Source organism: Raphanus sativus, unplaced genomic scaffold (genome assembly GCF_000801105.2).
Source record: "Raphanus sativus cultivar WK10039 unplaced genomic scaffold, ASM80110v3 Scaffold0756, whole genome shotgun sequence".
Taxonomy (NCBI): Eukaryota; Viridiplantae; Streptophyta; class Magnoliopsida; order Brassicales; family Brassicaceae; genus Raphanus; species Raphanus sativus.
In genome coordinates, this window is record NW_026616072.1 from 8052 (window position 1) to 22406 (window position 14355).

Here is a 14355-nt window from a genome sequence, read left to right on the forward strand (position 1 = left end):
CTTTCATAGATAGTAGAAGATCTTTGAAACACAGTCTTACAATGTTTACCCAAAATACATGCCTCACACTCCTTATTCTTAAACATGACACCTGGTAACATAATGCTTAAAGCCCTATCATGAGGATGACCAAGTCTAGCATGCCACAATGCATCCTTACTGAGGGAAGAAACATAATTAAAAGAAACAAAAGAACTAGAAATGGGATCAAGGTCTTCCAGCATATAAAGGTCTCCTTTGGTAGCTCCTTGCCCAATCAACTTACTGCTTTTAATATCCTGAAACTTCACATCGTTAGGACTAAAGATAACATTGCATTGAAGATCATTAGTGCATCTTTTCACAGATAAAAGATTTGAAGTGAACTCAGGCATGAAAAATGCTTTAGAATCCTTACTAAACAGTTTCAGTTTGCCAATGCCTCTAATAGGGATCCGATCACCATTGGCAATCATAACATGGCCATGAGCAGGTTCAATGTCTTTTATCAACTTAACATCACTAATCATGTGATGAGATGCACCAGAATCAATGATCAATGGTTTATGCACATTTCTAGCAACATTAGTCCTAGATGATTCATTTCCTTTCAAGATGCTTCCTAGCAGTCCTAATATCTTATCAGAGACATCAGGCATTGTAATAGGCAATGTATGAGCAGCATAAGAGTAACCAAGAGTATGGTTATTTTTGTTACCAGACTCCTTGAGGGCTCGGATGAGTGATGCAATGTCAGCCTTAGTGATCAACTCCTGGTCCAATCCCTTGCCACTTAGCTGATGAGAAGCCATAGCTCTTCCTTCACTTTCACCCACATTCACAGTTGGACCAACCCCAAATGAACTAGCACCAGATGCTTCAGTAGAAAGGTTTGCCTTGGCTTCTCTATCTTTGTTGAACTTGCTCGGCTTCAGGTGGGGGTGGAGTAACCAACACTGATTCTTCTTGTGACCCGACTTCTTGCAATGCTCACAGTTCCCCTCATACTTCTCATACTTCTTGCCATTATATGCAGCCTTGTTGGCTTGCATCTCCTCGGCCTGATGAGCCATGGTAAGATCACCCTTTCCTCCAAAGAGACCAAGAGATCCCTTGATACGATCCTAGGTGTGAGGATCACGTCCCTGACTACTCTCCAATGAATTGTGATGATCAAACAAGATTTGGATTGAGTGATACTTCAAAGAGTTGCGGAATGACTCTTGGACTATCAAAGGTTTGCTTGCAAGGTAAGGATCAAGGATCCGAGTAACACTTAGACAAGCTTTGATCAAACAAGATTCAGAGAGAATTTTTAATAGAAAGTGTTTGATGATTTTATTCATGATTTTCGTCCATAATATATAGGCAAGAAGTCTGTACATGCACAGCTTCTTGGAAACATACAAAATACTTAAAACAAAGGCTCCCTTGAAAACATAAATAAAGACCAAGTTTTAAATTCGAAAATAGACTAGAAAATAAGAGAAATGGCATGGTTTCATCAAGAGGCTATCGTATAAGTGTTGTGTCCAAGCCTCATTAAAAACCTTGTTTGGAAAACCCAATGGGACAAAACCAAACCAAGGAAAAGAGTGCAAGTCACAACACCTCTCTTGATGAATGTCTTAGACGGCTTGAATCACAACCAGAGTAGTTGGATAAGCACACTCTAGACTGCCCTGGATAGTGTATAAGAGTTTATGGAAAGCTTGATTGAATCTGGCTTGCTTGGATCTAGTCATTGGACCAACTGGTACTTCTAAGTCCTTGCCATTTGTTTCCTTAGGTTCAAGCTGCTCCATGGTTCTTTCTTCAACTTCCTTAAGCTCTGGTTCAAGCTGTTCCATATCTTTAGTTCCATTGCTTGTCAAGATCACATCATCCTCTCCCACTTGAGAAGGATTTGACCTCAAATCCGTTTCATCTGCATGATAAGGAACTAGGTCAGTAACATTGAAGCTTGAGCTCACGTTATACTTACCTTGGAGATCGAGTTGATAGGCATTGTTGTTGATCTTCCTGATGACTTTGAAAGGACCATCTAGTCTAGGCATGAGTTTGGATTTTCTTTCGTTAGGAAATCTGTCCTTCCTCAGGTGTATCCAAACTAAGTCTCCTTCTTCAAAGATCATCTCTTTTCTTCCTTTGTTAGCTTGCTTAGCGTACAGCTTGGTCTTGTTTTCTATATTGATCCGGGCCTTCTCATGTATCTGCTTAACAAGTTCAGCTTTCTTTTGTCCATCCAAGCTAACTCTTTCACTCAAAGGTAAAGGCATTAGATCCAAAGGTGATAAAGGATTGAAACCATAGACAATTTCAAATGGAGAGAACTTAGATGCAGAATGCCTAGCATGATTATAAGCAAATTCTACATGAGGCAAACATTCTTCCCAAGTCCTAAGGTTCTTTTTAATCAATGCACGCAGCAAGGTAGACAATGTTCTATTGACAACTTCAGTTTGTCCATCAGACTGTGGATGACAAGTAGTAGAGAAACACAGCTTAGTTCCTAACTTAGACCACAAGGTTTTCCAAAAGAAGCTAAGAAACTTGGTGTCTCTATCAGAAACAATTGTCCTAGGCATTCCATGAAGTCTAACAATTTCTTTAAAGAACATATTAGCAACATTCACAGCATCATCAGTCTTATGACATGGAATAAAATGAGCCATTTTAGAAAACCTATCAACGACTACAAACACAGAATCCTTTCTAGTCTTAGTCCTAGGTAATCCAACAACAAAATCCATTGAAATGTCATGCCATGGATGCAAAGGAATGGGTAAAGGAGTATACAGACCGTGGCTTTGGACTTTGGACTTAGCTTGTTTGCAAGTGACACACCTTTCACAAGCTTTTTCTACATCTCTCCTCATGTGTGGCCAATAGAAGTGATCATGCATTACGTTCAGTGTCTTAGCCACGCCAAAATGTCCTCCAAGTCCACCTGCGTGAGCTTCCTTGACAAACAAATCTCTCAAAGAAGAGTTAGGCACACATAGTCTATTTTCAAAGAAGAGAAAACCATCATTCTTGAAGTATTTACCACGACCAAACTTCTCACAAGAAGCATATATATCTTTAAAATCAGAATCAGTGGCATATAAAGTTTTGATATGCTCAAATCCAAGTAATTTCGTTTCAAGAGTGTTCAAGAGAACATACCTTCGAGATAGTGCATCAGCAACTATGTTTTCCTTACCTTTCTTGTATTTGATCACATAAGGAAATGTTTCAATGAATTCAATCCATCTAGCATGTCTCTTGTTCAGTTTCTGTTGTCCCTTGAGATGCTTTAGAGACTCATGATCAGTGTGGATGACGAACTCCTTAGGCCAGAGATAGTGTTGCCATGTTTGCAAAGCCCTCACAAGCTGATGAGGTCATCGACCACAACCAAGACACCATAACCATTCCCAAGGCATCTGAAGGACCCATGACTCGATCTAAGCAAAGAAGGCTTAACCAAGGCTTTGCACTTGCGGTCCAAGCTATCTTAGATAGCCTAGCTGAGCCACCACCTATAATTCTAGCTGATCCACCCAAGAGAGGACATATCAACACGACAAGTGAAGACTTGAGCAATGCCTTTGCGCAACTCAATATCACTCAAGGTAAGTCAGCTTATTTGATTGGTGCTGATTCAAATGTTTACTTGGCAGGAACTGAAGCTGAAGAAGAATCCTTCCTTGAAGAAACCAACAAGATTGAAGCTGAAGATAATAAAGAGAAGAATGAAGAAGAGCTTGAAGGAGAAGAGCAAGACAAGACATCTTTCAAGAATGAACCAAGCGTGCTCAACTTCAAGAATACCACAAAGGAGTTCCACCATGAACCAAGGGAAGTGTTTTCATTATTTATGATTTGTGCAGGTAAGATGGGTCAGTCTAGTGGTTCCTAGAACTCTCCCATCTCAGCAGCAGCCAAGGTTCGAGACCAAGACTAGTCTAGGTCTCTTTGTCTTTTATTTTTATGCACTTTCCTTTTATAGTTAAACGGGGCATAGTTAGTTGTTTTGCTGTTTTTGTTTCTTTTGCTACACAAGTCTTGTTGTTTTGAGTCTTTGCTTTCTTTGAGTCGACCGTTTAGGTCACAGCTGATGGACTATTAATAAAGTCCCACACGCAGCTTTGTAGACAACTTTTTACCTAATCAATATATGAGTCAGTTTGCCCCCTAAGCAAGCCGCCAACTCTCTTCCTCCTTGTGTGATTCAAGCAGCAAGAGTTCGAACTGTATCAAGGATCTCCCATCATCCTTGTGGTGTTCCTCATTCCATCATCAACCTCATCAACCGGTCCAACAAGAGAGTGCGTTAAAGCCAGCTTGTTAGATCCCATACCACTTGATCCATCTAGTCAAGTGCCATCACCTTCAACCATCCTTTGTTCTCAAGAGAGTGCGTGAAAGCCAGCTTGAGGATCCATCTCCACCACCTTCCAAAGGCTCCATCCGAGTCTTATATCATTTTGGTATCAGAGCCAAAGGATCCCATCCTTTGGTTGTTCTTACCTCCTTGTTGCTTTATATTGTTTCGTTGTTCTTATTTCCATAAATCAAAAACCCCATAAAAAAAAAATTTTACTTGTTCTTGTTGCATCCATCTTTGATTCATAAAAAAATTCGAAAACCCAAAAATATTTTGTTCTTTCCTTATTGTTTATCACGCAAGTTTCTAGTTTAATTTTCGTTTCCTTTTTAGATCAGTCGAGTATTGTCTTTCCTTTTTGATTAAAAAAAAAAAATTTCAAAAACCCAAAAGATTTTCCTTTTATTTTGTTTGTTTCGAAGTTTCAAATTTAAAACTTAAGGTTACCGTTGGTGCTTGATATCTTGTTGTTTTTGTTGAGTGGCTAGCAAGGAACCAAACAAAACATGGGTGATGAGAACGCCAACAATGGGGCTAACCCTCCAACCATGGAGCAGATCATGGCTGCCATGAGAGAAGAGATGAGGGCTGTTGTAGGAGAGCTTGGTCAGCAGATCAACACTCGTTTGAACCGGTTGGAGCAACCTCCAAGGAGAGGTCCGCGCCGCAATCAAAACCCCCTCCCTGAAGATGAGGATGGAGAGCATGAAGATGATGAGAGCATGCCGAGTCTTGATGATGATGATCCCCTCCAGAACCGCAATCCTAGGAGACAGGATCCACTTAGACACAACCGAGCTAGAGAAGCTCATCATAGAGAGCACAACAAAGATATTAAAATTGTTCCTCCTACTTTTACAGGAAAATCTGATCCGGAAGCTTACATGGACTGGGAGAAGCGCTTAGAGTACATCTTCGATTGTTATGGTTATGGAGAACACAAGAAGGTTGCCCTAGCCGCTGCTCAACTCACCGAGAATGCACTTGCTTGGTGGGACAGGAATGTAGCTGAGAGGAGAAGGAACCGCTTTGGAGCTGTCACAACTTGGGCTGACATGAAGTATCTCCTAAGGTTAAGATATGTCCCTGATTATTATCATAGAGACTTACAAAAACGTTTTCGCAAGTTGTCTCAAGGTAATAGGTCAGTAGAAGAATACTTTGAAGAGTTTGAGAAGCTGATGAACTCACTGGAGTTAGAAGAATCTGAGGAAGCTTTGATGACTCAATTCATTGATGGACTTCAAGAGCGTATCTCCAGGAAGGTAGAAAGAGCTCAATATAGTGGTTTACATGAACTAATGCACTTAGCTGTGCAGGTTGAGAAGCAAATCAAGCGTAAGACCGCTACTAGTAGGTCTAGAAACTCACAACCTTGGACTTCTAATGTCAACAAACCGAATGACAAAGGTAAAGCTGTAGAGATTGATTCTCGGTTCAAGAGTAAGGGTGATGATTCAAACAAGGGTCCTAGACAAGATCAAAACAAAGGTACTAACAATCAAAGAGCTAGAGATGTTACTTGTTTTAGATGTCAGGGACGAGGTCACATGGCTAGGGAGTGTCCAAACCAACGAGTCATGACTATCACCACCAATGGAGACTATGAGTCTCAAGATGAAGCTGAAATGGAAGCAATGGACTCTGGAGAAGAAGTAGAGTATCCGGATACTGGAGAGTTGTTGGTCACTCGGAGAGTACTAAGTACAATGACCAATCCTAAAGAGAAAGCTCAAAGAGAGAACCTCTTCCACACTCGCTGCACCATCAAGGCTAAGGTATGTAACTTGGTTATAGATGGAGGATCTTGTACTAACGTGGCAAGCAAGTATATGGTGGACAGGTTAGGTCTTGAGACAACCAAGCACCCTCGGCCCTATAGGTTGCAATGGTTAGATAACAAGACTGAGCTGAAGGTCACTGAGCAAGCAAAGATATCTTTTAGTATTGGTAAGTACCAAGATGAAGTAGTGTGTGATGTGGTACCAATGCAAGCGGGACACATCCTGCTGGGGAGACCTTGGCAATTTGATAGAGCCACCTTCCACAATGGACGCACTAACTACTACTCTTTCGAGTTCAAGGACCGTAAGTACAACTTAGCTCCTTTGAGCCCACCTGAGGTGCATGAGTTACAAGCTAAGATGAACAAGGAAGACCAGGTAAGTAAAACTAACCTTATGATTTCTCCTGGTGCTGTTTTAAAGACCTTGAGTGCTCAAGGCACTGTACTACTAATGGTTTTAAAGGAATGTTTAAGTACAGGAAGCTCAGAAGTGCAACCAGTTCCTAAACCAGCTCAAGCCGTGCTAGACAAGTTTCAAGACTTGTTCCCTGAAGAGATCCCAGCTGGATTACCTCCAATCAGAGGGATTGAGCACCAGATTGATCTCGTGCCAGGTTCAGCTTTGCCAAACAAACCAGCATACAGAATGAATCCGGAGGAGACCAAGGAGCTAGAGAAACAAGTTCAAGACTTGATGAACAAAGGGTACATCCGAGAGAGTCTAAGCCCATGTGCAGTACCAGTTCTTCTAGTTCCCAAGAAGGATGGATCATGGAGGATGTGTGTAGATTGCCGTGCCATCAACAACATCACCATCAAATACCGACACCCAATCCCACGCCTAGATGACATGCTTGATGAGCTTAGTGGAGCAACTATCTTTTCCAAGATAGATTTAAGAAGTGGTTACCATCAAGTAAGGATGCGTGAAGGAGATGAGTGGAAGACTGCCTTCAAGACCAAGCAAGGTCTATATGAGTGGTTGGTTATGCCCTTTGGACTAACCAATGCACCAAGCACTTTCATGAGGCTCATGAACCAGGTTCTTAGATCATTCATAAGTAAATTTGTTGTTGTCTATTTTGATGATATACTTATTTACTCGAAGAGCTTAGATGAACATCTAGAACATCTAGAACTTGTGTTGCTTACACTTCGGAAGGAAGGTTTATATGCCAACCTAAAGAAGTGCACCTTTTGTACTGACCAGCTTGTTTTCTTAGGCTTTGTAGTGAGTAAACAGGGACTACAAGTGGATGAAGAGAAGATCAAAGCCATACAAGAGTGGCCCCTTCCAACATCCATTGCACATGTTAGGAGTTTCCATGGTTTGGCTAGTTTCTACAGGCGCTTTGTTAGAGATTTCAGCACCATAGCTGCTCCATTGACTGCTGTGATCAAGAAGAATGTTGCTTTCTCATGGGGAGAGCTACAAGAAGCTGCTTTCAATGCCTTGAAGTACAAGCTAACTCACGCACCAGTGCTAGCTCTACCTGACTTTGACGAGATGTTTGAAGTAGAGTGTGATGCATCAGGAGTGGGTATAGGAGCCGTGCTACATCAGAGGAAGAAACCAGTAGCCTTCTTCAGTGAGAAACTAAGTGGAGCAACCCTCAACTACCCTACGTATGACAAGGAGTTATATGCATTGGTTAGAGCTTTGGAAACTTGGCAACACTACCTAAGGTCCAAGGAGTTCATTATCCATACTGATCATGAAACCCTCAAGCACTTAAGGGGCCAGACTTCACTTAAGAGAAGGCATGCTAAGTGGTTGGAGTTTATTGAGACCTTTCCATATGTAATCAAGTACAAGAAGGGAAAGGAAAATGTGGTAGCTGATGCCTTATCAAGAAGACATGCTTTGATCACTACCATGGATGCTAAGGTACTAGGATTTGAGCACATCAAGGAGCTATACAAAGATGATCCGGAGCTGAAAGAAGCCTTCCAATCATGTGGGAAAGGAGCTTTCCAATCTTATCACTTGCATGAAGGGTTTCTATTTAGGGATAAGCGGTTGTGTATTCCCCAAAGTTCCATGAGAGACCTTATACTTCAAGAAGCACACGGTGGAGGTCTTATGGGTCATTTTGGAGTAGACAAGACTTGGGCTATTGTTACTGATCACTTCTTCTGGCCACATCTCAAGAGAGACGTTGAGAGACATTGTGCAAGATGTGTTCCTTGCCACAAAGCCAAGTCCAGGTCACATCCTCACGGTTTATACTTACCTTTACCAATTCCTAATGCTCCTTGGGAGGATATTTCTATGGATTTTGTTTTAGGTTTGCCCAAGATAAGGCACAAGGATTCAATCTTTGTGGTGGTGGACCGGTTCTCAAAGATGGCTCACTTCATACCATGTGACAAGTCCAATGATGCATCTCAAACCGCAGACTTGTTCTTTAAAGAAGTGGTGCGCTTACATGGGATACCAAGGACCATTGTATCTGATAGAGATACCAAGTTCTTGAGTCATTTCTGGAGAACCTTGTGGAAGAAGCTAGGAACCAAGCTACTCTTCTCAACAACTTGTCATCCTCAAACGGATGGACAAACTGAAGTGGTAAACCGAACCCTATCTACTTTACTTAGAGTTACTCTTGGTCGCAACTTAAGTACTTGGTTAGATTGTCTTCCATTGATTGAATTTGCTTATAACCATGCTACACATTCTGCTACTAAGATGTCTCCTTTTGAAGTTGTTTATGGATTTAATCCACTAACCCCTTTGGATCTTAAGCCAATACCACAAGTTGAGCAAATTAATCAGGATGGTTTAAAGAGAGGAGAGGCAATCAAGAAGATACACCAGCAAGCTAAGGAAAATGTCATCAAGAAAACTGAGGAGTACAAGAGGAATGCTGACAAGAGGCGCAAGCCCATGATCTTTGAACCAGGAGAGTGGGTGTGGATCCACATGAGGCAGGAGAGGTTCCCACAGAAAAGGAGTTCTAAGCTAGCTCCTAGGGGAGATGGTCCATTCCGTGTGCTAGAAAAGATCAATGACAATGCTTACCTTTTGGAATTGCCTGATGAGTTTAACATTTCTCATACTTTTAATGTGGCGGATTTAACCCCTTATCTTGCAGATGATTCAGTTTTGAGGTCAAAACCTTCTGAAGGGGGAGGGAATGATGAGGTCATCGACCACAACCAAGACACCATAACCATTCCCAAGGCATCTGAAGGACCCATGACTCGATCTAAGCAAAGAAGGCTTAACCAAGGCTTTGCACTTGCGGTCCAAGCTATCTTAGATAGCCTAGCTGAGCCACCACCTATAATTCTAGCTGATCCACCCAAGAGAGGACATATCAACACGACAAGTGAAGACTTGAGCAATGCCTTTGCGCAACTCAATATCACTCAAGGTAAGTCAGCTTATTTGATTGGTGATGATTCAAATGTTTACTTGGCAGGAACTGAAGCTGAAGAAGAATCCTTCCTTGAAGAAACCAACAAGATTGAAGCTGAAGATAATAAAGAGAAGAATGAAGAAGAGCTTGAAGGAGAAGAGCAAGACAAGACATCTTTCAAGAATGAACCAAGCGTGCTCAACTTCAAGAATACCACAAAGGAGTTCCACCATGAACCAAGGGAAGTGTTTTCATTATTTATGATTTGTGCAGGTAAGATGGGTCAGTCTAGTGGTTCCTAGAACTCTCCCATCTCAGCAGCAGCCAAGGTTCGAGACCAAGACTAGTCTAGGTCTCTTTGTCTTTTATTTTTATGCACTTTCCTTTTATAGTTAAACGGGGCATAGTTAGTTGTTTTGCTGTTTTTGTTTCTTTTGCTACACAAGTCTTGTTGTTTTGAGTCTTTGCTTTCTTTGAGTCGACCGTTTAGGTCACAGCTGATGGACTATTAATAAAGTCCCACACGCAGCTTTGTAGACAACTTTTTACCTAATCAATATATGAGTCAGTTTGCCCCCTAAGCAAGCCGCCAACTCTCTTCCTCCTTGTGTGATTCAAGCAGCAAGAGTTCGAACTGTATCAAGGATCTCCCATCATCCTTGTGGTTTTCCTCATTCCATCATCAACCTCATCAACCGGTCCAACAAGAGAGTGCGTTAAAGCCAGCTTGTTAGATCCCATACCACTTGATCCATCTAGTCAAGTGCCATCACCTTCAACCATCCTTTGTTCTCAAGAGAGTGCGTGAAAGCCAGCTTGAGGATCCATCTCCACCACCTTCCAAAGGCTCCATCCGAGTCTTATATCACAAGCGCATAGAGCTCTTTGTCATACGTTGGATAGTTCAGAGTAGCCCCTCCAAGCTTTTCACTAAAGAAAGCTATAGGTTTCTTTTCCTGCATAAGTACAGCACCTACACCAACACCAGATGCATCACATTCTATTTCAAATGTTTTAGAAAAGTCAGGGAGAGAAAGAACTGGTGAATTGGTGAGTTTCTCTTTCAAGGCTTGGAATGCTTCTTCTTGGAATTGTTCCCACTTGAACCCAACGTTTTTCTTGATTACTTCAGTCAGTGGTGCAGCCACAGTACTAAAATCCTTGACAAATTTTCTGTAGAATCCGGCTAGACCATGGAAGCTTCTCACTTCACCAACTGTTTTTGGGCTTGGCCATTCCTTGATAGCTTTGATCTTTTCTTCATCAACCTTGATTCCATCTGCACTCACAACAAAACCTAAAAAGACAAGGTTATCTGCTCCAAAAGTACATTTCTTTAAATTAGCAAACAAGGATTCCTTTCTAAGCACTTCTAGAACCTTTCTAAGATGCTCAACATGCTCATCCAAGTTCTTGCTGTAGATCAAAATATCATCAAAGTAAACCACAACAAAATGACCTATAAATGATCTAAGAACATGGTTCATTAACCTCATGAAAGTACTAGGCGCATTAGTCAGCCCAAATGGCATCACTAACCATTCGTATAGCCCCTGCTTCGTTTTAAATGCAGTTTTCCACTCATCACCCTTTTTCATTCTAATTTGGTGATATCCACTTTTCAAATCAACCTTAGAAAAGATGCTAGAACCATGCAACTCATCAAGCATATCATCTAATCTAGGAATGGGATATCGATACTTTACAGTGATATTGTTGATGGCTCTGCAATCGACACACATTCTCCAGCTACCATCTTTCTTTGGCACAAGCAAGACTGGAACTGCACATGGGCTCATGCTCTCACGAATATGACCCTTCTCCATAAGCTCAGTGACTTGTTGTTGTAGTTCCTTGGTCTCCAGAGGGTTGGTTCTATAGGCTGGTTTGTTTGGAAGAGAAGCTCCTGGAATAAAATCGATTTGATGCTCTATTCCTCTGATAGGTGGCAGTTCTTGTGGAGCTTCTTCTGGAAAAACATCTTCGAATTCCTGCAAAAGAAATTGTATCTTGCTAGGAAGATCCTGCACTGGCTTTGTTATGTTTAAACATTCTTTAAAAACAATCAGCAAGTGAGGTAAAGAACTTCCCTTTGGTTGAAGCAATATATTAGCCTGCTGCTTTTTCTTAGATTCTGAGGTCGCTTTGTTCTTCTTCAAGGCTATCTGATCTAGATGAACTTCTTGCGGTGTCAAAGGAACCAAAACAGTCTTCTTTCCTTTGTACTCAAACGAGTATCTGTTTGTGAACCCATCATGAAGTGTTCTTCTGTCGGATTGCCAAGGTCTTCCAAGCAATATGTGTCCAGCATCCATTGGTAAGACATCACACAGTATCTCTTCCTCATACTTCCCAATAGACAATGGTACCTTAACTTGATGCTTCACCTCTAGCTCTCCTTCATCATTAAGCCATTGTAACTTGTAAGTTGTTGGTCTTTTTATGACCTTCAGACCAAGTTTCTCCACCATGGTTTCACTTGCAACATTGGTACAACTTCCTCCATCTATAATCAAGCTGCAAACCTTCCCGTGAACCATACAGCGAGTGTGAAACAGATTCTCTCTCTGCTCATCTCCATCGGTCTTGGCTTGAAGATTCAGTGTTCTTCTAGTAACAAGTAACTCTCCACGAGTTGGCATTTCCACCCTTTCTTCTTCAGACTCAGATACCTCTTCCTCAGATTCAATGTCACCATTTTCTCTGATGAGTATTACCCTTTTGTTGGAGCAGGTACTGGCATAGTGTCCATATCCTTTACACTTGTAGCACTGTATGTCTCTGGATTTGGATGCAGTGGCTACTTCCTTTCCTTTAACACTTTGTTCCTCCACTTTAGGCTTGGAGAATGGTCTGGATTCTCTGGTCTTTTCGTCCTTCTGGTAGTGTGGTTTGATGGCTCCATAGCTAGACTTATAACTTCTTCTTTTCAACTGCTGTTCAAACATAATTGCCTTGTGCAGAAGCTCTTCCATCTCAACATACTGATGAACTTCAAGTCTGTCCATGATGTCTCTGTTTAAACCACCCATGAATCTGGCCATTGTTGCTTCTCTGTCTTCTTGTATATCAGCTCTCAGCATAAGGGTTTCCATTTCCTTATAATATTCCTCAACTGATCTACTTCCTTGAGACAGTGTTCTGAGCTTGAAGTGCAACTCTCTGTGGTAGTGGCTCGGTACAAATCTCTTCCTCATGATTACCTTCATCTGGTTCCAGGTTTCAACAGGAAAATCTCCAGCTCTTCTTCTTGCTGTAACCAAGTTATCCCACCAACTTAAAGCATACTCCTTGAACTCAGTAGGGGCAAGTTTCATTTTATACTCTGCAGTGTAGTCTCTGCAATTGAACACGAGTTCAATCTTCTTTTCCCACTCTAAGTATTCTTCTGGATCAGCAGTGCCTTTAAACTCAGGAATTTTCAGTTTCAAACCACCAAGAAGATCACTGGTTTTTGGCCTTTCTTCCTGGTCACGCCTCCTTCTTCTGGTACCAATGGATCGGTTTGAATGGCTATAGTAACTTTCTGTAGCAGATCGATCTGAAGTCCTTCTAGGTCTCTCACGATCTGAGTGCACAACCTCAGCCCTGAAGTGCTCTAGTCTCTGATCCATCAAAGTAGTCATGCGTGCAGTCAAAGCATCAAGTAACAGTGGATCCATTCCATTATTCCTATTGTCCTCGTCTCCCATGGTTCCTGTTGAATTTTAAAGCACAAAACCAGTAAAAGAGATCATAGAAACAGAAAATAACAGAAAACACAGAAACTGAGACAGATTCAAAAACTTTGAAGAACCCTAATTCTTTTCTTAACAATTTCGAAATTTTAATCAGATTATTTAGCAAGTTCAACACTTGTTCTAGACAGATCTGACATTAACAAACATGATTCTAACAAGATCTAGACTTTAGAACAGATCTGAGAACAGAATATAAAAAGTCTAAAAGTTGCAGAACTGGAAAAACACAACCTTTTGATGGAGATCTGCTCTGATACCACTTGATACGATCCTAGGTGTGAGGATCACGTCCCTGACTACTCTCCAATGGATTGTGATGATCAAACAAGATTTGGATTGAGTGATACTTCAAAGAGTTGCGGAATGACTCTTGGACTATCAAAGGTTTGCTTGCAAGGTAAGGATCAAGGATCCGAGTAACACTTAGACAAGCTTTGATCAAACAAGATTCAGAGAGAATTTTTAATAGAAAGTGTTTGATGATTTTATTCATGATTTTCGTCCATAATATATAGGCAAGAAGTCTGTACATGCACAGCTTCTTGGAAACATACAAAATACTTAAAACAAAGGCTCCCTTGAAAACATAAATAAAGACCAAGTTTTAAATTCGAAAATAGACTAGAAAATAAGAGAAATGGCATGGTTTCATCAAGAGGCTATCGTATAAGTGTTGTGTCCAAGCCTCATTAAAAACCTTGTTTGGAAAACCCAATGGGACAAAACCAAACCAAGGAAAAGAGTGCAAGTCACAACACCTCTCTTGATGAATGTCTTAGACGGCTTGAATCACAACCAGAGTAGTTGGATAAGCACACTCTAGACTACCCTGGATAGTGTATAAGAGTTTATGGAAAGCTTGATTGAATCTGGCTTGCTTGGATCTAGTCATTGGACCAACTGGTACTTCTAAGTCCTTGCCATTTGTTTCCTTAGGTTCAAGCTGCTCCATGGTTCTTTCTTCAACTTCCTTAAGCTCTGGTTCAAGCTGTTCCATATCTTTAGTTCCATTGCTTGTCAAGATCACATCATCCCTCCTCTTTCTGAAGTTGTGCACACACTTCCTCCATGCTTGGGAGAGTAGGCGACCTTAAGATATGCTTGATGACATCTTTG

General features: G+C 41.3%; 1 protein-coding gene across 1 annotated transcript; it reads right to left on the bottom strand.

Annotated features, from left to right (window-relative positions):
* Window positions 1–1607: 1607 nt before the first annotated feature.
* LOC130503003 (uncharacterized) lies at window positions 1608–13191 on the bottom strand. The gene is made up of 8 exons (XM_056997676.1): window positions 12903–13191; window positions 11766–12836; window positions 11238–11492; window positions 10369–10796; window positions 3144–3356; window positions 2243–3014; window positions 1964–2089; window positions 1608–1906 (listed from the first exon to the last, which is right to left on the bottom strand). The coding sequence occupies exons 1-8, from the start codon at window positions 13189–13191 to the stop codon at window positions 1608–1610; spliced, it is 3453 nt and encodes a 1150-aa protein (XP_056853656.1).
* Between the last annotated feature and the right edge of the window lie 1164 nt (window positions 13192–14355).